Consider the following 25436-nt stretch of genomic DNA (forward strand, 5'->3'; position numbering starts at 1 on the left):
CTGACTTCTCCTCCTTTCTTCTGCATTGTTTTAACTACAAACACTGTGAATTCAGTGGGATCGGATTAAATTCTATTTCTTTTACATTTATGTTTATATGTTATTTTATCTTCTCCAGAATTATTTTACAAATACAGTTTAATAACAATAACTACATGCTCATATAGCACCATTCGCTATAAAAACCATGTTTTTCTCGAAACCGACTTCTTATGTTATACTTTACCTATCTATAATAACTTTTTTACCTATAAAAATAATATCCATCTTTATAGCAGTACACTCGTTATAAATTTACTCCTCTATAACATCCATATAGAATCTCTAATAAGATCACCAATAATAAGTTTAAAGATTTTGACCTCAACCTAATGCTACTTGGACCGAGATAGAAGATTCAATTGTTAACCTCTTAGATTGCCTTCAATGGAAAGCTACTATTAGTTATTGCTAAAAGTTTGGACACAAATCTTCGTTAATTCAAGCATTATATTGTTAGCAAGAAACTGTAATCTACGGAACAAGCTACAATTATAGAGTTTTTTCATCAATCTTGAAATAATTTAATCTTCTAGTAGCTTTAAAATGTATGTTTTAGAGTTTAAATCTTTGTACATTTATTACTAATTTATTAATAATATATTAGCTTTCTTTAATATTTAATTAGTAAAATTTACATATCTTTTGAGTATTTAGTTTTGAATATTTTTTTTTATCTATTATGTGTAACACTAATCGAATTTATTTTTGAATAATTTTTGTTTATAACAACCAAAATATATTTAAACATTAAATATTGTTATATCTGTATAACAATCAATCATTATAAAAATCAAAAAATATCATAACAAATAATATTGTTATAAAAAAGTTTATCCGTACTCTTTATACAAATTTTTTTATTTTATCAATAGTTCAAAAATTAAGATTCAGTATTCCAAACGGTAACAAGAATTTAGGCGATGGAATCTTCCTGTGCCATTCTAAATCTGAAAATTTATTTATTTCTCGTTATATGACACTTATGGAGTTCTAGAATTTACTATTTTTACCATCTTGACGTACCCATTACTCCAGTTGGTATTTAAGTTGCTCGGACTTGGGTGTGGGTGTCCGATACGGGTGCGGATCTAGAGATTAGATCTTTCATAATCTAAATTTAAAGATCCGGGGGTATAGATCCAGGTACAGATACGGGTGCGAGAATTCGGCTAAAAATAATTTAATTATTTTAAAACAGAGTTATAAAAATATGTCTAGATTATGAGACATTATGTGGAAAACTTACAAAGTATTCCGAGAAGGAGAAAATATTGAACAAGAGTAAAATTTTAGAAGGAGATAAAAGTAAAAGGACTGACATAGAAATTTATATATACAAGGTATTTTATTTTTTTTCATATTACCTTAGCTTTTGATTTGTTTTCAAAAATTATTGTATATGTCTTCTCCGTTGATTTAGATTAAAGTACCCAAAATCGATTGATCAGATCCGACACGGATCCCACACTCACGTTGTGTCGATATGAGTGCGGCACTGAAAGTGAAGAGTCCGAGCTAACTTAGGTATGTATCACACGGTACCATTGTCACTATTAAACGACACATTAAAATTATTTCTGTTATTAGATCATTAATTATTAATTAATAAAATTCCAACTAAAAATACCCAAAAACCACTCCAAAGAAAAGTCAAACTTCTCTTTGATTTTCTCTATAAAACAGTATTCTAATAGGCTATCACCACCTTCAACTTATCAACAAGATTCCATTGAATCTCTCCTCCTTCTTCTTCCTTAACCCCAACCCCCTCTCACCCCCACCCCACCCCACCCTAAAAACCACGGGCCGTCATGGCTTGTGAAGTGAACCAACTGGCTCCATTCCTCGGACCCAACACCACCGACGCCGTAGCCGCCGCCACTTATATCTGTAGCCAATTTTCCGATGTATCCAACAAGTTTGTTGATACCGGCTACGCTATCGACTCAACTTATCTCCTCTTCTCGGCTTACCTTGTTTTTTCCATGCAGCTCGGCTTTGCTATGCTCTGCGCGGGCTCTGTCCGCGCAAAGAATACAATGAACATCATGCTTACTAATGTTCTTGACGCTGCGGCTGGTGGGCTTTTTTACTATCTTTTCGGCTTCGCTTTCGCTTGGGGCGGGCCGTCTAACGGCTTCATTGGGCGTCACTTCTTTGGGCTTAAGGAGATCCCTTCTACTTCTTTTGATTACAGTAATTTTCTGTACCAATGGGCTTTTGCTATAGCCGCCGCTGGGATAACTAGCGGCTCTATAGCCGAGAGGACTCAGTTTGTGGCTTATTTGATTTACTCTTCTTTTCTTACCGGCTTTGTTTACCCGGTTGTTTCTCATTGGTTTTGGGCCCCGGATGGATGGGCCAGCCCGACTAATTCAAATTTGTTATTCGAGTCTGGTGTTATCGACTTTGCCGGGTCGGGTGTGGTTCATATGGTGGGTGGGATAGCCGGGTTTTATGGGGCTTTTATTGAAGGTCCGAGAATCGGGCGGTTCGATCATGGGGGTCGGTCCGTTGCGCTCCGTGGGCATAGCGCTTCGCTTGTGGTTCTAGGTACCTTTTTGTTGTGGTTCGGATGGTACGGGTTTAACCCGGGTTCATTTAATAAGATTCTAGTCACTTATGGTACAAGTGGAGGGTATTATGGTCAATGGAGCGCTGTGGGCCGTACCGCGGTGACCACCACCTTAGCGGGTTGCACCGCGGCCCTAACCACGCTCTTCGGTAAGAGGATTCTTTCGGGTCATTGGAACGTGACGGATGTGTGTAACGGACTATTAGGCGGATTTGCAGCAATCACGGCCGGGTGCTCCGTGGTGGAGCCGTGGGCTGCGATCATTTGCGGTTTCGTGGCGGCTTTAGTTTTAATTGGTTGTAACAAGTTAGCGGAGATATTTAAGTATGATGATCCACTTGAAGCAGCACAACTTCATGGTGGTTGTGGTGCATGGGGTATAATTTTCACTGCCTTATTTGCTAAGGGAAGCTATGTGGATCAAGTTTACCCGGGTAGACCGGGTCGACCTCACGGGTTATTCATGGGTGGGGGAGGAAAGCTACTCGGGGCACATATAATCCAGATTCTTGTGATATTCGGGTGGGTCACGGCTACAATGGGTCCACTTTTCTATATTCTTCATAAGTTCAAACTTCTTCGGATCTCTTCTGAGGATGAGATGGCGGGTATGGATCTGACCCGACATGGTGGATTTGCTTATTACCATGATGAAGACCTCAAGCATGGAACGCAAATGAGAAGAATTGAACCAACAAGCTCAAGTTAGAAAAAATATCTTTAATTTCCCTATGTTTACTTTGAACTTTCTATTATTTCTTCTTCAATTTGTTTTAGAAAATTAAATTAGGTGTGTAAGTGAGAAAAAGGAAAAAGAAAAAAAGGAAGGTTGGGTTTTTAAGGGTGTATGGGTGGTTGTCATTGAAGATAATGTGAACATGGACTATATTTATTATTTCTGACTATATGCATTTCCTATGTACATATATATTTCCTCTTTATTTAAGTCTTGAACATTATTGTGGAACCGTCAAACTTGACTTCTCTGTTTAATTGACTTTCTTATCACGTAAATTTGATTGAAACTTGAAAAAATATTTGTGAAGTTATGTTGTAAATGTTAAAATTGTGTTTAAACGCGTATTTTATTTGAAGAAAAGTTAAAGTTTTGTGAGTTGAAAAAAATATTTTACCCAAAAACTATCCTAAATTAGTTTTTGGAAACTTGATAATTTTTGAAGTTTTTTTCCCAAAATATAATCGTATTTCATAAATAAATAATATTTTTAATTTTTTTTGATAAAATAAAAGTCAAAATCTATGTTCAAATGGGAGCTTCTATTGGTTTTCATTTGCTAAGTCTTTGCGAGTAAAATTCAGTCTGTGGTACTGGTGAAATAGTTCAGCTTGTTCTAATATTACTGCTATAAAAAAACGTTTATTTATAATCTTGAGAATTTTCAAAATTTTATTAACATCATTGTTTACAAATTTACTTTTTCTTCTTTCATTTTTTGTCGTTTTGATTTTTTTCTCCGTCCTCCTTTTTTGTACTTTCTGGTCATTGCGATTTCATTGATAAGGACTGCAAATGTGTCCAAGTTAAGAGGATGTAAACAAAAAAAGTGTTTAGTTAAATCAATCTCACATAAATTAATGTCTTTGTCACAGTTCCTTAGGCCTTGCCAATTCCTTTTCTATCCCTGTATTAGAATTAGCCCGACTTGCCATTAGAGTGCCAGAAGAACTTCCCCCTCTTGAAAACTGACTAATCAAACAAAGGGGGTAACTTTTTTTTTTTTAGTAAGATAGTAGTGGATCGAGAAAGCCCTTTCACTTCGAGTTCCTTCCTTCGTAGTCAAATCTGATGATACGCTTTGGCGATTGAGTAAGAAGACGATGGCTCCTATTATTGGTGAGCGATCTCCTCTACACCTTATCTTTGGGCGCTCTCGCTCCGCTCGCTCCCACCTGTCTTCTTCCCACTATAGTGAAAGATCTTTCACTTCACCATAGCAGGAACCTCGCTAACCTTCTCGGCCAGTTAGTCTAACCTGTCCATTGGATGGTCGGTGCAAGGCCAGAAATTGGAACAGACCCAAAAACCGAGTGAATAGCGAGTCAGATTATTTGATTGGGCTTTCAATGACAGCAAATTGACTCTCCATATTTTCAAAATTTCAAACCGCTACGCCCCAGACTCCTTCCACCTATACCTAATCCATTCATACGGGAAATGCCATCCTATTGCTTCAAGCTCTGCTCTGGGAGAATGGCCCCACCCGATGTGATCGACCCTGGCTCTTCCACCGTCCGGGCTCCCTTTCCTCCCTATGGGTCATTTGGTACGTGTGGAACCACGAATAATAATTCTGGACAATATTATTTATTTTGTGTTTGATTAAATTTTTAATTTGAAATTAGCAATTTCAGGACTAATTAGTTCCACAATTGCATACGATTTTATCCCATATTGAGTGTGGGTTAGTAATCCTGAGATTAATTAATTCTAAGGTGAACATTAAAATGAGAAAGATATCTTATCAAAGGCAAGATGAGTTAACTACATGTACAGATTGATGTTGGGTTAAAATGTTATACCTTTAGGACATTACTCGTCTTATATTTTGTTGGTTTAGTGATTTATGGTACGATATTTGAGGTAAATTATGTTGTTTTATATGTAGGAACATCGAAAGAAATAGTCGAATAAAAGTTGCACAAAAAGAGGACAAAAATGTAAGAAAAAAGCGCACAAGCATCAAGTACCCAAGCCGTGCTACAGACCAGGTTTCACGAAATCTATAGCCATGTTGACTACGCTATAGACCAGGCTTCGCGAGGTTTATAGCTAGGTTGACCGCGCTATAGACCAGGCTTTGCGATGTCTATAGCTAGCTTGACCACGCTATAGACCAGACTTCACGAGGTCTATAGCCAGCTTGACCGCGATATAGACCAGGCCTCGTGAGGTCTATACCCAGCTTGACTGCGCTACAGACTAGGCTTCACGAGGTCTATAGCCAGGTGATTAAAAGTCTCGGGTTAAAAGACTCCGATTCGGATTTGAACTGGGGAATTTCGGCCCTAACATATAAATATTTCCCAAATGAGTTAATCTAGGGTGGGACACTATCTTTGAAGAAGTAAAGGCTGCAGAGCACAGTGGAGCAAGAATCAACCGACAATTCCCTTAGTTTATCTCTGTACTTTGAAGTTTAATGTCTTTAAATTTCATGATGATTGTTGATGTATTTATAGGTAGCTAAACTTTCTAATCTAGGGTTTGATGGAAACTATTGGACGATGATTTTCTACTACGTTTAATATAGATTTGCCTTTGATTTTTCTATACTTGTTCAACTACGTTTATATTATGCTTGATTGAAGAACTCTCAATCGATTGTGCCTATTTAGTGTGTATTGCTTGGGAAATGGAACATATTTAGGTAATTTTGAAAAATATCATTCCTAATGTATGTGAGGAATCAATACGGAGGGTTTAAAGGTGGGATTAGGAATAACGAAGCCTTGGTGCGATCATAGTGAGCGGTGAATTAGAGCCAGCTAGCGTAGTTCGAAAGAATACATCTAGTAAATAATGGTAGTTACTCGGAAGAGAATTACGATACCCAAAGTAATCACGATCGATGGAGAATACTTAGGTGAATTTATAGGAAACGTTGCCGGGAGGATTCCGACAATAGGGAAAATCATAACCCTAGACTTTTTCAAATCTTTTCCACAACATTACCTTTATTAGTTATAAATTACTGCTTTTTAATTATTTTGCTCTTAGTTTGTAAACATTCAAATAGTTATTTAATATTTCTGAAGGTTGAATACTTGAATTCGTGCGAAACTAGTCGTTGTAATTAGTAGGTTAATTCCTTGTAGGATTCGACACCGGACTTGTAAACCATATTATATTTGCAACGACCGTTTTACCTCTTAGGAGGCATAGTTGGGTGTGATCAAATTTTGGCGTCGTTGCCGTGGAATTAACGGTGTTATTAATTACGGCGAACAGAATTGTTAGAATTTGTAGTTTATTCAGATTTCTCGAATTGAAATTCATTATATTGAAACTCTAATATTTTTAGTCTTGTGTGTTACAGGTGCATGCCTAGAAACTCCTCAAGAACTGGTCAATTGTTTGAAGCATTATCTGATCCTGAGAAAGCTTTCAAGGCATTTAATCGTGCAAACAAGAAGGACAAATGACAACAGAACGAATCGAACTAGATATGGGTGACGTAATAGACAACCCAAACAATAGAAACAATGGGAATGACCCGAACAATCAGGGTGTGGCACCTCTTGTGCCAAAAGCGGCCTTGTATGATTAGGCACAACTCACAGCTGAAAATTTGGCAACCGCAATTGCAGTCCCTCAGATACAAGCGGAGTTATTTCAAATCACAAACAACATGCTACATCTACTGCAGAACAAGGGACTATTTTTTGGGGTATACATTGAAGATCCACAGCATCATCTGAAAAACATTTTATCAATTTGTGTCACTCAAAGGTAACCGAATGTGACACCGGAAGCAATCAGACTGTTATTGTTTCCATTCTTGGTGACTGGAGAAGCCCAGACTTGGCTCAATTCGCTTCCCACAAACTCCATCACCACTTGGGAGGAATTAGTCAAGGAGTTTTTGAAAATATTCTACCCACCCAATAAAACTGCCAAGCAAGTTGATGAGATATTGAGCTTCAGGCAGAAACCAACTGAAACACTATAAGAAACGTAGGAAAGGTTCAAAGGGATGCTAGTTAAGTGTCCACATCATGGCATTCCAGATCAGATGTTGGGACAAAGGTTTTACATGGGATTGGCAGATAGCTTGAAGGCCAACATTGATGCTTCAGCAGGTAGAGCATTTTTGAGCAAATCATTTAGAGAGTGTAAGGTCATGCTCGATAAAATGGCTCAAAACTCAGGATGGATGACAAGAGACACTACAATCACCTCTGTAGTTCACTCAGTAGCTTTGGACCCAAACAACCCCATAGCCGAGAATATGGCCACGCTGATGACGCAAATGAGTATCCTCACCAAAAAGATTGATGAATCAGGCCAGAAGCAAGTACAGATAGTTGACACGACTAATGGCGGCTTATGTACACTATGCATTAACCAACCATATGTGTGTTCATGGAGTAGTGAACATGAAAGTGACAATCAAAGCTACCAAGAGAATATGAAATATGTCGGCAATTATGGAGGCCAGAGGCAAGGTGGTCAGAATTGGGGTCAGCAGAATCAGTAGTATAGACCAGCACAACAACAGTACAATAACAACAACAATCCTGGAGTTATGCGGCCACAGGGTCAAGTCGTGCCTTACCAAAGGCAACAGGGATACAATCAGCAAAATCAGCAGCTGGCTTATCAACAGCCTCAACAATAACAGATAGTAAGACAAGATGATGGTTGTCTGAAATTAAAGGAATACTGCAACAACTGATTGCATCCAATGGAAAAATGCAAGAGAAGGTTGAAGCATATGACTCGGCGATAAAAGGCATTGAGATTCAATTAGGGCAGATATCTATGGCTCTGAAAAATTGCCCCAATGGACTTTACCTGCAGACACACATGTCAATTCGAAAGAGCAGGTCCCGAAGCAGCTAATGGCGGTGAGTCTGAGAAATGGTAGAGATCTTGACCTAGAGTAAGAAATTGTTCGCAAAAGCCGACCAACTAAGATACTCGTGCCAGTTCCAATTGAAGTAGATGAGTCAACTGAATTAACAGAAGTACGAATCCAACAAGCCTAGGAGGAAATAAACAAGGAAAAAGAGGTTGCAAAGGAGACTGAAAAAGTGCAAGAGAAGGCAGTAAAAAAAGTGCCTGAGCAGGATCGAACTCAAGTCACAGGAAAGAAGCGACCGCCAGCACCCTTCCTGTAGAGGTTGTCTAAATATCAGAAGGATGAGCAGTATAAGAAATTCATGGAAATGCTAAAGCAGATTCAAGTGAACATTCCACTGATTGATGCCTTGAAGGAGATGCCTGGTTATGCAAAAATGATGAAGGACCTGATGTCTCGCAATTTCGACTTTCAAGACTTGGCAACTGTTACTCTAACTCAGACCTGTAGTGTTATCATGACGAGACCCATAGCTGAGAAGCTAGCCGACCCAGGGAGTTTCACAATCCCATGCAGAATAGGCAGCTATGCTTTTGCTAAAGCATTATGTGATTTGGGGGCAAGCATAAACTTGATTCCATTAGCTATCTATAAAAGGTTAGGCATTGGAAGAGCAAGACCCACATCAATGTTACTACAGCTAGTCGACCGAACGGTGAAGAGGCCATCAGGTATACTTGATGATGTACTTGTGCAAGTTGGAAAGTTTGTGTTTCCAGCAGATTTTGTCATTCTGGACTTCCGGGTTGACGAGGAGATTCCCATAATTTTGGGACGGCCATTCTTGGCCACTTGGAGAGCTCTGATTGATTGTGAAACTAGGGAGCTAAAGATAAGACTGAATGATGAAGAGATAACATTCAATGTGCAGAAGTCTATGCGGTGACCCAGTGAGTTTGCTAACTGCTCTCTCTGATAGAAGCCGTAGATGTGATTTTGGAGGAGGAAGACGAGGCACTGAATGCAAAAGACCCCCTACCAGCTTTCCTGATGAACCTAGAAGAGGTAGATGGCAAGAATTTGGCATAGTGGGTGTTGTCCCTTGAAGTCCAAGGGTACTGGAAAAGAGAGCTCGAATTTAAGCCTTTACACTTAGAAAAAAGGAAGACCCCTCCAGCTAAGCCATCAATCGAAGAGCCACCACAGTTGGATCTGAAACCCTTGCCATCCCACCTTAGGTATGCTTTCTTGGGACCTAGTTCGACATTGCATGTTATTATCTCATCCTGTTTGGTAGATGTGTAGGTAGAACAACTTTTGCAGGTTCTACAAGAGTGCAAGACTATAATTGGATGGACCATTACAGACATAAAGGGTATCAGTCCAATGTTTTGTATGCATAAGATTCTACTGGAAGCCGCATGACCTATAGCGCACTTGAGCTCGCGTTGAGCCTGGCGCCGTGCGACCTATAGCCCGCTTGAGCTCGTTGCATGCCTCACGTTACAGTTCTGTCGCGAGGTCAGGTAAGTTGTGAATTGTTTTTTTCTTTTTAATCCCCACCGGTTTAAAACACTACACACACACACAACTTCATTAAAACAAAACACTACAAGCCTTAACCCCCATCTCAAAACAAAAACACAAACTCCGTTAAACACACACACACAAACTCCATTGCCCGCCAAATTTACCACTCCTTCACTCACTAGCAACATCAATTAAAGAGCAATTTCCCCTCATAAGCGTCTAAGGTATGGTTTCTAACTCCTTTCTTTGTCAAATTTCGAATTGTGGAAAGTAATGAAATTGGATAACTTTTGGGGTTGTTCTTCATAGTAACAATGCGCTTGTTTGTCCTAACCCTATAAACCCTATAGGAATGGTATTGTTGTTGTGTACAAAAGTGGGAGCATGGAATTCCCAAGCCGATTTGGGAGGGTGAGATAATCCCTCATTCCTACAAGCACTTCCATGGCACTAGTGCATGCTAAGTGTTTGTCAAAATGCCTCAAATGCATTCTTTGTCCCCATTGGAGCCCGAGTCTACGGGATTGTAATAATAGTGCTATGTAGCCTTGTACCACTTGAAATTTTAAGTGTGGGGTGGCTCAACGGTAGCCATATGCGTCACAATTTTAGTAGACATCATTATGTCATTGCTTGATTCTCTTGCTAAAATATAGAGGTGAAGTCTGAGTAGCCTTACAAATTGTTGAAGATCACGTGATGAACTCTTAAGTGTTGGGTCGCAATACCATGTTTTGAAATGATTCAATACTTTCACTAGTGACTAATGTCAACTTATGTAGGTACGAATATGCCTCCTAAGAAGGACAACGGTAAAGGCAAGGGCAAAGCCACTACTCCCACCAAAGCTAAGGCTTCCTCCGCACCTCCGCCAAAAAAGAGGAGAGGATGGGAAGCTACTTCAAGCCAGGTTGAGGGGTTATAAGCAGTTGAAGCTATAGCAGCCTCACACCCACAGCCGGCGGAACAATGAGAATTTGGACTTAAGAGTATACCCACATTTGCCAAGGACTGGTACAAGCTTTGTCAACCGAAACATATACACTTTGAGTCGGCCATTCATGAGTGCCGCCTAAAAGCTAAGTATCACTCAATTTGGAAGGGTATTCATGATCTTGGATTGAGCTACGTGTTTGGAAACACTGGGATATCAATGTAAACCTTTTCCGTGAATTTTACGTCGGGTATGATCCGAATGATCCTGAGAAGCTGGTGCATATTCTGGGGAGGTTAATTGACTTTTCTGCATCATCTATATGCAATTACTTGGGAGCCCCTGGATAACTTCATTACCTGTCATGCCCCGAACTCGGGGAGGCAGCCTATTAGATTTATTTCTACCCAAACTCATCCATGAATTAAGAAAATACATATTTTCGTTAATCAAACAATAAAGTGATCATTTCTGCAATATCAATTTCTTACCATTAGTTACTTCATTTTAAAGTCTCAAACTTCACACACATTTTTTATAGTCTGAAGTGGAAATAGTAATTCAAACACAACATAACTAGTTTGACTTCTCTAGCACCAATATACAACCCACGCTATGTCTACGGAGCCTCTATAGATACAGAAGAGCACTATGATAATGCCGAAAATAAGGCCTCGGCTATACTTCAAACACAATACACAAGGAATAAAAGATACATGACCCCGAAATAAAGTGGGGCTCACAAAGCCTGCTGGGAAGAGAGTGTACCGCTATCACTGATCAGTGTTTCCTGCTGTGGAACCACCTATATCCATTGAAGATACAGTGCCCCCGGCAAAAGGGACGTTCGTACATATGGAATAGTACTAGTATGAATGACAAAGCACTCTCTCAATAGAATGATAAATAATATTAGCAAGTACAATCATAATATCAGTGAAGCCTCAAACAACATTAAACCTCAAATTAAGATCAAGACAATGCTCAAAAAAAAATCATATTTTAAGTTGGGAGGTCTTTAGTACCAATTGCCACCATTCACGATTTCAATATTCACAATACCAATACCACCGTAGTTTTAACACGGAGTCCGATCACGACTCGATCGGCTAGGCCATCTCATTAGAGACATCAACCTTTTTATACCAATTATCTCATTTCATACTTCTTTCACATCTTTTCATATCATTGGCACTAGTTGCCACAACTATAAAATCATTATTGGCGTGTCGGCCATATTTAATAATTCATGCTCACCTTTTTCACTTTCAAACATCATCATCATCATCATCCATAACACTGTATTCCAAATCAATGTTTCTAGTACACATGTGAGCAATTAAGAGTCTTAGGCACATAGAGATTTTTTCACAAAATTTGGCATAATAGCCTTCGTTTGAGCTTGACTTGAAATCGCAACATTATTACTGCACATCCCATACTTTGAACATATTCCCAATGATAACATAACATGATAGAAGCATTTTAGGATACATATTGAACATATATCTTTCAACACAAGCTTATTCGGAATAGCAAATTTTATAATTTACAACTTGAAACTTTCAAGGATAATGTGGGATTTAATCCTAAGAGAAGAGTTTAGCCAACATACCTCAATGGAGCTTCCTTAAACTCTAAGATGTTCCGGAATTCTTAGCAACTTCAATCTATTTGAGAAATATAAAAAATTGAACCAAAATTAGGAAAATGATCATGGTTCTAGCTCATTTGAGCATTTTATCAAACACTAGGTGTGCATTAAGGTTTCAAGGTCCTTTTATGGAGAATTCCATCATCACACAATACATTCTTTACCATTTTTAGCTCAGCAATCCTCTTACACCCTTTGATAACACATGCATGCTAAATAACCAACTCTCATACCCAAGAATCATCTTACTAATTTCCCATTTCTAGTTAACTTTCGAAATGAAGGGTTGAGGTATACAATCTTACCTCTAGGATGAAGGCCTTGTGAGTTTTCCTTGTGAATTTCCCCAAATCTTGAGCAAAGATTGATGAAAACATCAATTAACCTATGGTTTCCTCTCTCTCTCTCTCTCTCTCTCTCTCTCTCTCTCTATATATATATATATATATATATATATATATATATATATATATATATATATATATATATATATATATATACTCTCACTTCTCTCTAAAATATCAGATTTTAGCTCAAAAATGATTCATTGTGTCTATTTAACGAAATAGGGTCGGGTTATAAAAACCCAAATTTGAAGCTCCGGAACAGGATCTACGATCGCATAATTGATATGCGGTCAGCATATCGGCCGCAAAGTTTGGTGCCCAAAATTGGGGGGTTGTCTGCTTGGGTCTGTGGTCACTATGCGGCCCGCAGACCTGTTATGCGGTCGCACAGTCGACCGCATAATGGCATCCAAAGCTGCCCATTCCTGCCTCACTCTACGACCATTATGCAGTCCGCAGAGTGATTCTGCGGACGCATAGTGGGCCATAGAAATACATTTTTCTGCCCAAAAATTTCCTTAAATCCTCAAACACGTAAGCCTACTTCGGCACCACGAAACCTTAAATTCCTTATGCAAAATTTTACAGGGTCTTACATTACCCGTCCTACATATCTGACGCTGAGACACACTCTCGGTGGTGTCAATTCTATGGCCGCTTGGGTTTGTGACAAGAAGACCCAACGTCATAGGATATTTCTAAAGAAAAAAATGAAGTCGGAAGCTCATGCGTGGTTGAAATTGATCAACATACGCTTATACCATGCAACTATGAGATCTTATTAGCCGTGAAAAGGGTATGCATGTCGTACTTCCTAATGACTAGCCAGAAAGTGAATATGGGCCACTTGATACACTACCAGATGGCGCAGGTGAGAACAAGCAAGAGAATTGATAGATTATCCTTCAGTAACATGTTGACTCAGTATCTGAGAAAAGAAGATGTGGAGAATGAGCGAGCTTTTGATGTAGTCATTCCACCGCCCCTCCGACGGACGGACATCACCAGCATTCGGGTGAAGGAGGAGTGCCGAGCGTACTGCTCGCGATGACAGCTTTATGGCCCATTTTTATGGGATGATGGACTTGCAGCTTAGGATAGGAGGGAGGTCGGCACTACGGAAGAGAGGACCATCTTGGAGGAGAGTTTATCACTCAATGCTCATGCCCATCAATTGGTTTTGCTTGGTGATGGCCAATGACTCCCAGAGGATGAGGATGTCAACACGCCAGAGTATTCCGAGGCTGAGCCAGAGCAGTCCGAAGAGGATGATGATGCTGATGCTGAGGAGGGAGCAGAGGATGATGAGTGGACAACTGTAGATGAGGCCTTCGAAGATGTAGGCGATGACGATGACTGATCATGGAGTTTTTTTACCTCTTAATTATCATTGTTTTGATCCTTTTACCTCTTAAAGTACTTTAATTATAAAATGAGCACTAAAAGAAATAAGGAGAAAACTTGGGTGGCTTTTGAGTAGAACCAATGAATGAAAGAAAGGTGCACTTATATTGTAAAGAACACACCACTAGTAGGAAAACCAAAAGTATTGTTGAAAAGAAAAAAAATATGCAGCAAAAAAAAATAAGAATATCTTGTTCTTGCTAGTGGATATGAATTAAAGTAGTTCTTAAAGAAAGACGAAATACTTTGGGGATGATATTATTTGTGAAATTACAGCTGGGTTGAAGAAATATGCGCTTAAGTTAATTTTGTGATACGTTAAAGAGCTTAGGAGAGTCAGTCACTATTTCCAAATATATCCTACCCGTCCTTTAGCCCACATTATAATCATAAAAAGTCCTAATTGATATTAGATCGAGCAAGCCTATATTAGTAGAGGTTTATATAATGGGAAAATCTATGGTACTTTGTGCAGGCATGTGACTTCTTTGTGAGAGCGAAGGATTTCTTTGAGATATGTGAGTCATTGAAATATATTTGAGCATTTGATTTGAATGTGTGGATTCAACTTACTCTCTTATTCTTGTTGTGAGGGCACATGATTTCGCAAGGGATAGGTGACGTTATTAGATTTTTCTATGATGTTAAGAGTTCGAGCCATGAATGCATTATGATATTGAATCGGTGTGTGAGGTTAGGATTGTTATAAGCATGTTGTCTTGTTGTTGAATAAATTTTTGAAGTATGGCATAAAGTAAAGGTAAGTGTGTGTTAAAGGCATATGCTAAAGTTTAATTGTTGCTATCAACCATAGTCATAGGTATGGTGTGCTTCGGATGTACTAAAAGAAAATAAAGTGCTCAATATTAGTGTGAATTGGTGGTTGACTCGAGGACCAGCAACGTTTAAGTGTGGGGTGGTGATGTTCGGCCAAAATGCTATACCTTTAGCATATTACTTGCCCTATATTTTGTTGGTTTAAAGATTTGTGGTGCGAGATTTGAGCTAAATTGTATTTTTTTTATGTGTAGGAACATCGAAAGAAACAGTCGAATGAAAGTTACACAAAAAGAGGACAAAAATGCAAGAAAAGAACGCAAAAGCATCAAGTATCCAAAACGTGCTACAGACTAGGCTTCGCGAAGTCTATGGCCAAGTTGACCGCGCTATAGACCAGGCTTCACGAGGTCTATAGCCAGGTTAATCGCACTATAGACAGGTTTTGCGAGGTCTATAGCCAGGTTGACCGCAATATAAACCAGGCTTCACGAGGTCTATATCCAGGTTGACTGCGCTATAGACCAGGCCTCACGAGATCTATAGCTAGCTTGACCGCGCTACAGACCAGGCTTCGCGAGGTCCATAGCTAGGTGATTAAAAGTCGCGGGTTAAAAGACTCTGACCCGGATTTGGATTGGGGAATTTTGGCCCTAACATATAAATACTTCCCAAATGAGTTAATTTAGGGTAGGGCACTATCTTTGGAGAAGAAAAGGTTGCAGAGCACGGTGGAGCAAGAATCAACCGATAATTTCCTCCGTTTATCTCTGTACTTTGTAGTTTAATATATTTAAACTTCATGATGATTGTTGATATATTTATAAGTAGCTAAACTTTCTAATCTATGGTTTGATGGAACCTATTGGAGGATGATTTTCTACTACGTTTAATATAGATTCGCCTTTGATTTTTCTCTACTTGTTCAATTACGTTTATATTGTGGTTGATTGAAGAGCTCTCAATCGTTTGTGCCTATTTAGTGTGTATTGCTTGGGAAAGGGTACATATTTAGGTAGTTGTTGAATAATATCACTCCTAACGTATGTGAGGAATCAATATGGAGGGTTTAAAGGTGGGATTAGGAATAACGAAACTTTGGTACGATCCGTGTGAGCAGTGAATTAGAGCCAGGTAGCGTAGCTCGGAAGAATACGTCTAGTAAATTGTGATAGTTACTCGGAAGAGAATTACGACACCCAAAGTACTCACGATCGGTAGAAAATACTTAGGCAAATTTATAGAAAACGTAGCGGGGAGGATTCCGACAATAGGGAAAATCATAACCCTAGACTTTTTCAATCTTTTCCACAACATTTTCTTTATTAGTTATAAATTACTTCATTTTAATTACTTCGCTCTTAGTTGGTAAATATTCAAATCGTTATTTAATATTTCTCAAGGTTGAATACTTGAATTCGTGTGAAACTATTGGATGTAATTAGTAGATTAATTCCCTGTGAGATTCGACTCCGTACTTGTAAATCGAATTATATTTGCAACGACCGTTAGACCTCTTAGGAGGCATAGTTGGGCGTGATCACAGATACATGAATCATTTTGCTTCTGAAAAATAGAAAGAAAGTATGATATTTTGTTTCAAATAAGAGTTGTGTGAGTACTGAAATAGTTTTCTCTACAAAACAAAAATCGAAAGTTATTATACAAGCAGGTTACAGTCATGCAACATTGATATGATTACTTTTTTTTTTTGGTTACATAAAAAAGTTATGAAAAAAGGAACAAAACTAAAATTAAGTATAGTTAGTACCAATATTAACAAACAAAATCAATCCCGTAACAGTTGACATATTGTTTCTATTATTGTTTACCCGAAAAATCAAATAATGCTAAATTTATGTATGGTTCTAAGGATACGTAATATCCTTTGATACAAAGATAACAATACAAGTATTTTGACTATGAGAATGAGAATGATGAACAGAAAAAAATGGATAGGACGAAGTAAGTCAGGCACAAGGGAAAATCTTTGTCTGTAAGAAAGGGTCTGTTGTTTTTTAATCTATCCAATGTGTGCAGTGTTTACAAGGATTTTTCCTTTTATAATAGAGGGTCATTACATTATTTATAACAAAAATAATAAAATAAAGCATATAGTGGAGAACCCATGATGATTTGTCTCTTCCTCGAATCCTGCCAAGATTCTCTCTCTTGGTGCGGTTGTAACGGCTCTTGTCTGTGAGCTCGATACTGGCTCGAACTCGATACTGGATCGAACCCGTCACTGGGTTGGCCCTTCGTTGTGCCTTCCGGCCCCAGGTGCCAAGTTGTTGGTTTCATCTTGAAGGTCGGCTTCGTGGTCGATAGGTAAAGCCATTGCTGATTTGAAGTTGTAAGCTGGTGTGTACTGTCGGTTTATATCAAACAATCACCGTTATCCTTAGCCCCACGATGGGCGCCAAACTGTTTACCCGAAAAATCAGATAATGCTAAATTTATGTATGGTTCTAAGGATACGTAATATCGTTTGATACAAAGATAACAATACAAGTATTTTGACTATGAGAATGAGAATGATAAACAGAAAAAATGGATAGGACGAAGTAAGTCGGGCACAAGGGAAAATCTTTGTCTGTAAGAAAGGGTCTGTTGTTTTTCAATCTATCCAATGTGTGCAGTGGATCCCCCTTTTATAATAGAGGGTCATTATATTATTTATAACAAAAATAATAAAATAAAGCATATAGTGGAGAACCCATGATGATTTATCTCTTTCTCGATTCCTGCCAAAATTTTCTTTCTTGGTGCGGTTGTAACGGCTCTTGTCTGTGAGCTCGATACTGGCTCGAACCCGTCACTGGGTCGGCCCTTCGGTCTTGGCTTGAGTTCGACCTTCGGGGTGGGTGTGATGCATTTCCGACCTCGAAGCAATGCCTCGAGCTCGATAAGATTATCGAACCGACTCCTCGAGCAGCCTTCGGACTCGAGGCTCGTTTATACCGTCTTCGGAGCTTATTGCCAAAATTCTACTTCTGTTTCTTGCCACTCGATCTCGATCGAACGTAGGAAAACCGAAATCTATTTTGACCGTATACAATTATAACACATACTCAAAATTCCTTTTGAAAGAGAAATTAAAAGAAATCTTTTTTGCAAAGGACTATTTGTTGGACAAAATTATTTGGTACCTATATATATTATATACCTTGCGGAATCAATCGAAATAAAGAGAAACTCATTCGAACATTACAATTATAAAAAATGAATGAAAAGGACTTAGAACGTGAAAAAGATAAGAGGATGAACTATTAAAAGATAGACGCGTACAAAGCAAAGGAAGATTCATGGGAATCTCCTAGTCTAAAGGTGACCAAACTTTATGTGAATGGAAGAGAATCTCGTGATGCCAAAAAGATTGGAACTTTGAAAGGGAAAAAAAAGGTGCAATGAATATTCTACTGAATTAAATGCAACTTTTGTCTATGTGTGGGTGCCCATACGCATGCCTTGAATGCTGAATTAAAGTTGGATGTCAAGACTCAAGAGAAGACACGCCTAATATTGAAAAGACCATTTTGTTCGTTATTTAGACTTGTCCTTTTTCGTGTTTTTTTCTTGCCATTGTGGAACTTTTTTTTTTATAGTTATTTGCTAGTATTTGAAAAACTTATCGACCTCGTTAATTCAAATTTGCGTCACATTATACAGGTAGGTACTCCTTATTATGATTTTCTCAATTCTCATGATTATAAATTGAAATTTATGATTAAAGGCAGAGAATTATATCCATCCACCAAATCCCTAAACATTCTGTTTACCAAGAAAATTGGCATATGATTATTTCTAAAAGTAATAGAATGTATGAAGTTCGTCCGAGAAAAAACATAAAAAGACTTTTTGAATTGAATAAATGATCATATAATAGAGTGGCGGATTACATGACAAGAGCAACTAGATCAGTAATAGAAAGAGTGGCTAAATGAACATGTGTTTTAGTCGGGGTCTAACGGGATACCTTAAAGTTCTCATTTGCACCTTTCCTTTCCTCTTTCTCCTTTCTTCTCATCTCTCGGGCCTCAACTAGATTTGCTCCATTTTGCTCAGTTGGGGAGTGGAGGTACCTTTGAGTGGCGTATGGGCTATAATATTTATGTTAGCAGGGGTAAAACTCGGCAGGCTGGCTAAGATTGTGTCCTTCCGAACGGACAAGGTCGGTTTGATGATCGAGAGCTTGCATGGAGTCGCATTGCTACCACGGGCTTGGACTTATTTCAACATTTCTATGTTTTTTTAATTGAGTGAAGACATATGTCCAACCGATTCACAATAAATAAATGTGATTGAAAAAATTTAAAAGAAAAAAAAAAAGAGAGAAAGAAAGAAAAGGGGCTTATTCGTGACATTTAGTACACAAGCACCGATGTCGAAACATTAAGTGATGTATCTGAAATTGAAATATGAGATTTTCGAATTATTACTCATATAACTCAATCACTTAACCACCTTCTCTGACACTTGTCATTTTCATTATTAGCTCCATTCAATTTTAAAACGCTTTTAGAGAAGTATTTGCTTTTAAAAAAAGGAACTCACTTTATTTGGTTTAAAATTAATCATTATTCAGGAAATCAAGTTATTTGGGTCTCCACTCTACAAAAACAGAAACCAAGTTATACTCAAATTCTAAAATCAAATGAACAAGTTCCTAAAAATGATCAGCCACTTTAGTCTTGTATTTCTTTGATCCTAGGGCTCTTTCTTTTCTCTCTTTTGTTTTCCCCATTTTTAAGATGACATTTGTTATTGTTACAAGCAACTTAACTGCTAATTCTTGAATGATGCAGGTTTAAAACATATAATAATAACATATGTTTAATTTTAATTATCAACTTTTTTTTGATATTTTTATTTAGCAATTTTTGTATATATAAAGGTATTCTGTGTTTCAGCCTAAGACGTGTTGCATCTAACCCCCCAAATACCAATACTGATACAGGATAACTTTTTCCACTAAGAGTAGGTTTATGGAAAGAAATTGCCAAATTAGTATTTAAACTCTGATCTTTCATGATATGTATTTCGATTTGATCAATTGATACTCGAGAGTCGACACTAACTTAAATTTGTTTATTTATTTTAGTCGATGATTCGTATCTAGTATAGTTGGAAATTTTCTAAACGAGTTTTAAAATGAAATGATATATCCTCCCCTTGGAGAAAAGGAAAAGTACTCTTATCCATCATGAAAATACGAATTCACACTCAAAATCATTATTTTTTAATACACGTCTCTAAAATAACGTCTAACGCGATGATAATATATTTGCGGTATCGAACAATAAAATGAAAAAAAAAATACTTAGGAGAAAGAGGAGCCTCATACACACAATTGATGAGGGGGAAAAAGTTATCTACACCCAACTATAGGGGATATTCGTTCATCGGTGGATTGTGTATGTAGGAATCTCCCATCTCCTTTTGTCAATTACTAGAAAAGGGCCATTTGTTTGGCCCCACCTAATTTGACCAAATCCTAGGAAACAACCAAACAAAAATCTTGTGGTCATGCTTCTGTAATTAACTAACAAAATGTAGTTGTGGTTTGTCACCCTACCGTATGAGAGCCTAATTTACAGGGATAATGAATAAGCGGAGAGGAAAATTTTCATTATCACTGATAGGCCAGTTAGGCTAGGAGCATGGACGGCTTAAAAAGATTGGGGGCCTAGAGTCAAACTATAATAAGAGGCTTTATTTTTTAAAAAAAATTGGCATTCTAGCTTTTCTAAATGCAAAGTCATTAATAATTTCTTTTCCATTGACACTACAACTAATCTTTTCAATCCCTCTTGATTTTTTTTAATCTTAGTTACGATTTTATCAATTTTAATTTTTACTTTCCGCTGAGAAAATTAAACCGTTACATGAACTATTAAAATTACTCTATAAGCAATAAAGGCCTTTAGAAAAGAATCAGTGTTAAAGGCAATAATCTTTTCACATAATGTAAGGGTCTCAATACGCACATTCAAAGTTGCAAATTTTTTTTCTCTCTCTCTCTCTCTCTCTCTCTCTCATATATATATATATATATATATATATATATATATATTTTGGCCTCTTAACGGTCTATGGCAACATCAATATACATATATTTTGATGGTAAAATTTTGCTAACTGAACTAGCCGCAATCAGTATATTATACCAAATAGTCATACCCAATAAAAACTCAAAAATTCAAACTCATATGTTGAACAAATAGCTTCATTTTAAATTTTTGGATCCTAATTAACAAGCTTCTACTAATTTCAATAAAATATCTCATATTTGTGGAGCTTGAAATCTTATGCGTTAATACTTTGATACGACTTTCCGGCATATTTCAGCCAATGATTTAAGAGTTAGGTTAGATACATTATCTTTTAAAATATTTCATCGCTTATTATAAGAAGAAAAATAGTGGATATATATGTTGTACTATTCCAAAAATCTATATAGCTTTTGTACAAGAATAACCATGTCACATGATACCAATTTAAATTATAACAATTTTTATAAAAATTATATATTAATATGAAAAATTGGGGCCCTCAAAATTTTGGGGTCGAACGCACTTGCTTTAGTTGCTTTATGCTACAGCCACCCTTGGCGATGAGAATGAACTTCTCAAAAACAGAAACAGTGATAAGGGCGGATTAGAAAAAAGGGTGCACAACGTATCACTCATTCGCGCAAGGTCTCGAAAAGGGTCGCATTCTAAGGGTGTGATATAGACAGCTACCTTAATGCAAGTATTAGTGGTTGTTCTCGTGGCTCGAACCCGTGATTTATAGGTCATACGGAGATAATTTTATCGTTACTCTGATGCTCATTTTCTAAGGGAGAATAAAACAGGAGGAAAAAAATAGTACCAGATGAATTTACAATAAAAGCGTTCTGATATTCTATACATCAATTCTATTCAGGGTGTCCTTAAGAGAAACTAGAAAATTCCAACTTTTACAATCGATGTCGAAACCTATCAAATCAAATTCGATTGACCTCAAATTTTGCACACAAGTCATAAATGATACAACGGACCTACTCCAACTTCCGAAACTAAAATTCGAGCCCGGTAACTATAAAGTAAACTCTCGGTTAAACTTCTCAATTTTTAAAACTTCTAAATTTTTCAACTTTCGCCATTTCAAGCCTAAAACAACTACGGACTTAAATCACTATCCGGACTGTCACGACCCAATTTTCTCTCCGTGTGACATCGTGACAGAACCTAGTCTCTACAACTAGGTAAGCCTAGCATTTTGCAGAATAATAAAATAAAAATATAAATTTAACCAACTAATTCAAAAACACACAACAAATACCAAAACCCGAAATATCGTGAATCACAAACTACAGAAGGGAAAATAAAATCTAGTGTCTCTATACATCAGAATCTAACAAGAAAAAATACAGAAGATAATGGACATGAGAAAGAGTAGAAGGAGACTCCGAGATCAGCGGATGCGGCAAATATACCTTGAAGTCTCCAAAGCTGTCCCGGCTCACTGATAGTGCAGCTGATAAGGTGCACCTAGATCTGCACACGAAAAATATGTGCAGAGAGTAGCATGAGTACACCACAATCGGTACCCAGTAAGTGTCAAGCCTAACCTCGATCGAGTAGTGACGAGGTCAGGTCAGTGCCTTACTGGTAAATATATAATAAAATAATATAGAGTATAATACCGCAATAAAATAAAGGCTAAAATTTAACAACAATGAAATCATAGAAGGTAACAATTCCGTACACAGAAACACAACAGGGGATCTCCCGAGATAGCGTCTCATAGTCCCAAACATAAATGTGCAGGGGGATCTCCCGAAATACCGTTCCGTAGTCCCAAAGTAAATATGCAGGGGGATCTCCCGGAATACCGTTCCGTAGTTCTAAAGTAAATATGCAAGACAGGGGGATCTCCCGAAATACCGTTCCGTAGTCCCAAAGTAAATATGCAGTACAGGGGGATCTCCCGGAATACCGTTCCGTAGTCCCAAAGTAAATATGCAGCGCGAATGATAGAAATACAACTACATCACGAAATTCTTACAATTTAGACTAAGTACTAGTCAGGGAAGAAACAGGAAATTCACTAAGCATGCTGCACATAATTCACATAAGTAATTAAGACACGTAGACATGTTGTATTAGATTAAACATGATAGCTACAAATATTGGAATAACTCAATTAAGAATAAGAATAGATTAGTACTCATTTAAAATGGTATAACTCAAAATAACAAGAAAATATGTTGCTGCTCGGTAAGAAAATTGGGTTTTACCACAACTAGCTCGTATACGTACTCGTCACCTCACGTTCCCGGTGCTCACATAGCACAATAATTCTATATCTTAAGGGGATTTTCCTCACACAAAGTTAGGTAAGCCACTTACCTCGAACCAAGCTCAATCAATCGGTCACAATGCCTTTCCCACGAATATCCGGCTCTGAATGGTCCAAATCTAGCCAAAAGCAATTATATATCATAAATACAACAATAATAGACTCGTCTAATTAACGAAATCAATATTTTAACGAAAATTTCGAAATTAACTCAAAATCGCCTGTGGGGCCCATGTCTCGGGACCCAACAAAAGTTACAGAATATGAACGCCTATCCAACCACGAGTCCAACCATACAAATTTCATCAAAATCCGACATCAACTCAAACCTCAAATCTTCAATTAAAGTCTATGAAGATTTTTACCATTTTCAACCCAATCTTTACCCATTTGAACTTAACAATCTTTTCACAACCTTATTGGTATGTATACATAATACTCTTACACCTAAGAATCATACTATTAATTACCCATCTTTACTCCAAACCCGAAATTGAAGAATTGAGGAAAGAAATTCTTACCTCTTTGAAGCCCTAGCAAGATCCTAGTGAAATCTTCAAACCTTGAACAAGAAATTGATGGATAAATGACTAAGTCTTCACTTTCTCTCTCTAAAATGCTCTCACCTCTCTCTAAAATATCAGATGAAACCCTTCAAAATGACCCCCAATAGTGTTTTATAAGAATGGGGTCGGGTTTATAAAACCAGAAAAATGAAGCTCAGAAACAGGTTCTGCGGTCGCATATGCGACCGCATAATGGTTATGCGGACCGCATATCGGTCACATAATCGGTGTCCAATACTGGCAAACATTTGTCTGTGTATGCGGTCACTATGCGGCCCACATACATGTTCTGCGGTCACATAGTGACCACAGAACAGTTATACGGTCGCATAGTCGGCCGCAGATTTCATCCAAACTGACCCTTTTCTGCCTCACTTATGCGGCCCGCAGAGTGATTATGTGGTCGCATAATGGATCGCAGAAATATGTTTTTCTACCAAAAGTATTTTTTTACTTCCCGGTGTATTGTTCAACCCAAAAATTCCGAGCCGCGGACCTTTGTACTAATTGATCTACCTCGATACCACAAAACCTTAATTTCCTTAGCAAAAATTCTCCGGGTCACTACACATACGTCAACATCTGGCCAACCTTTTCAACTAAATTTTGAAACCTTGGAACTAGGTGTTCCAAATTATTCAAAAATCTCACCGGACCCGAAATAATTACCATCGGCAAGTCACATAACAAATGTAAAGCATAAATTGAGCAGTAAATGGGAAAATAGAGTTATAATACTCAAAACGACCGGCCGGTGGTTACACGGATACACTCCTAAGTCCGAAATCATGCAACAGAGCTATTGGAAGCATAAAACTCCATTCTGAAGCCATTTACACATAAGTCAACATCCGGTCAACCTTTTCAACTTAGGCTTCCAGCCTTGAGACTAAGTGTCTCAACTCATTCTGAAACATCCCCGGAACCGAACCAACTACCCCGTTAAATCATATAATAACAATTGAGTATAAAATAAGCAGTAAATGGGTGAACGAGGTTACAACACTCAAAATGACCAGCCGGGTCGTTACAGTTGTCACTTAGCATAATCTCAGTGTAAATTTTATATATATATATATATATATATATATATATATATATATAGAGAGAGAGAGAGAGAGAGAGAGAGAGAGAGAGAGAGAGAGAGAGAGAGATTAGATTTAACTAACATATTTTTTATATTTTATCCTAAAGATTGTCAAGTGGCTTTTATTAGCTTGCCACTTGGCTTAACCACAATGCCAATTATATATGGTAACTTTATTCCTTTAATATATATATATATAGAGAGAGAGAGAGATATTTTTTATATTTTATCCTAAAGATTGCCAAGTGACTTTTATTAGCTTGCCACTTGGCTTAACTATGGTAATAATTATATATGGTTACTTTATTCCTTTAATATATATATATATATATATATATATATATATATATATATATATATATATATATATATATATATATATATAGATGACTGATTCTATGAATGTTCTTGTGGACTTTATAAAGCCATTTTTGCATTTACTGATTACAAAAAGTAAACGGTCACACATTAAAGGATCATATCTTTACTAGTGAAAAAGATTTATAACATGTTTGGCTAAGATTCTTCAATCCTAGGAGTACCTTTTTTTTTTCAAAGTTAAAGTATTTGGTCAAGCTTTTGAAAGGAAAAAAAAGTATTTTTGAGGAGAAGCAGAAATAGTTTTGGAAAA

General features: G+C 37.4%; 1 protein-coding gene, 1 long non-coding RNA gene and 1 other non-coding gene across 3 annotated transcripts; 1 reads left to right on the plus strand and 2 right to left on the minus strand.

Moving 5' to 3' along the window:
- Nucleotides 1-1773: 1773 nt before the first annotated feature.
- On the plus strand, nucleotides 1774-3517 carry LOC104096426 (ammonium transporter 1 member 1). Its single transcript, XM_009602787.3, has one exon. It carries the CDS (start codon nucleotides 1854-1856, stop codon nucleotides 3324-3326), a length of 1473 nt encoding a protein of 490 aa, XP_009601082.2. The 5' UTR covers nucleotides 1774-1853; the 3' UTR covers nucleotides 3327-3517.
- Nucleotides 3518-7254: 3737 nt separating this feature from the next.
- On the minus strand, nucleotides 7255-7361 carry LOC117276796 (small nucleolar RNA R71). Its single transcript, XR_004507065.1, has one exon. It is a non-coding gene; the product is annotated as a small nucleolar RNA R71 (small nucleolar RNA).
- Nucleotides 7362-16795: 9434 nt separating this feature from the next.
- Nucleotides 16796-19256, minus strand: LOC138899460 (uncharacterized). Its single transcript, XR_011411112.1, has 2 exons — nucleotides 18783-19256; nucleotides 16796-17174 (listed from the first exon to the last, which is right to left on the minus strand). It is a non-coding gene; the product is annotated as an uncharacterized lncRNA (long non-coding RNA).
- Between the last annotated feature and the right edge of the window lie 6180 nt (nucleotides 19257-25436).

The sequence above is a fragment of the Nicotiana tomentosiformis genome, chromosome 9 (assembly GCF_000390325.3).
Source record: "Nicotiana tomentosiformis chromosome 9, ASM39032v3, whole genome shotgun sequence".
In the NCBI taxonomy this organism is placed as follows: Eukaryota; Viridiplantae; Streptophyta; class Magnoliopsida; order Solanales; family Solanaceae; genus Nicotiana; species Nicotiana tomentosiformis.

Coding starts and splice junctions, on each gene's coding strand:
- LOC104096426 (XM_009602787.3), top strand. CDS start 1,854: ATGGCTTGTGAAGTGAACCAACTGGCTCCATTCCTCGGACCCAACACC.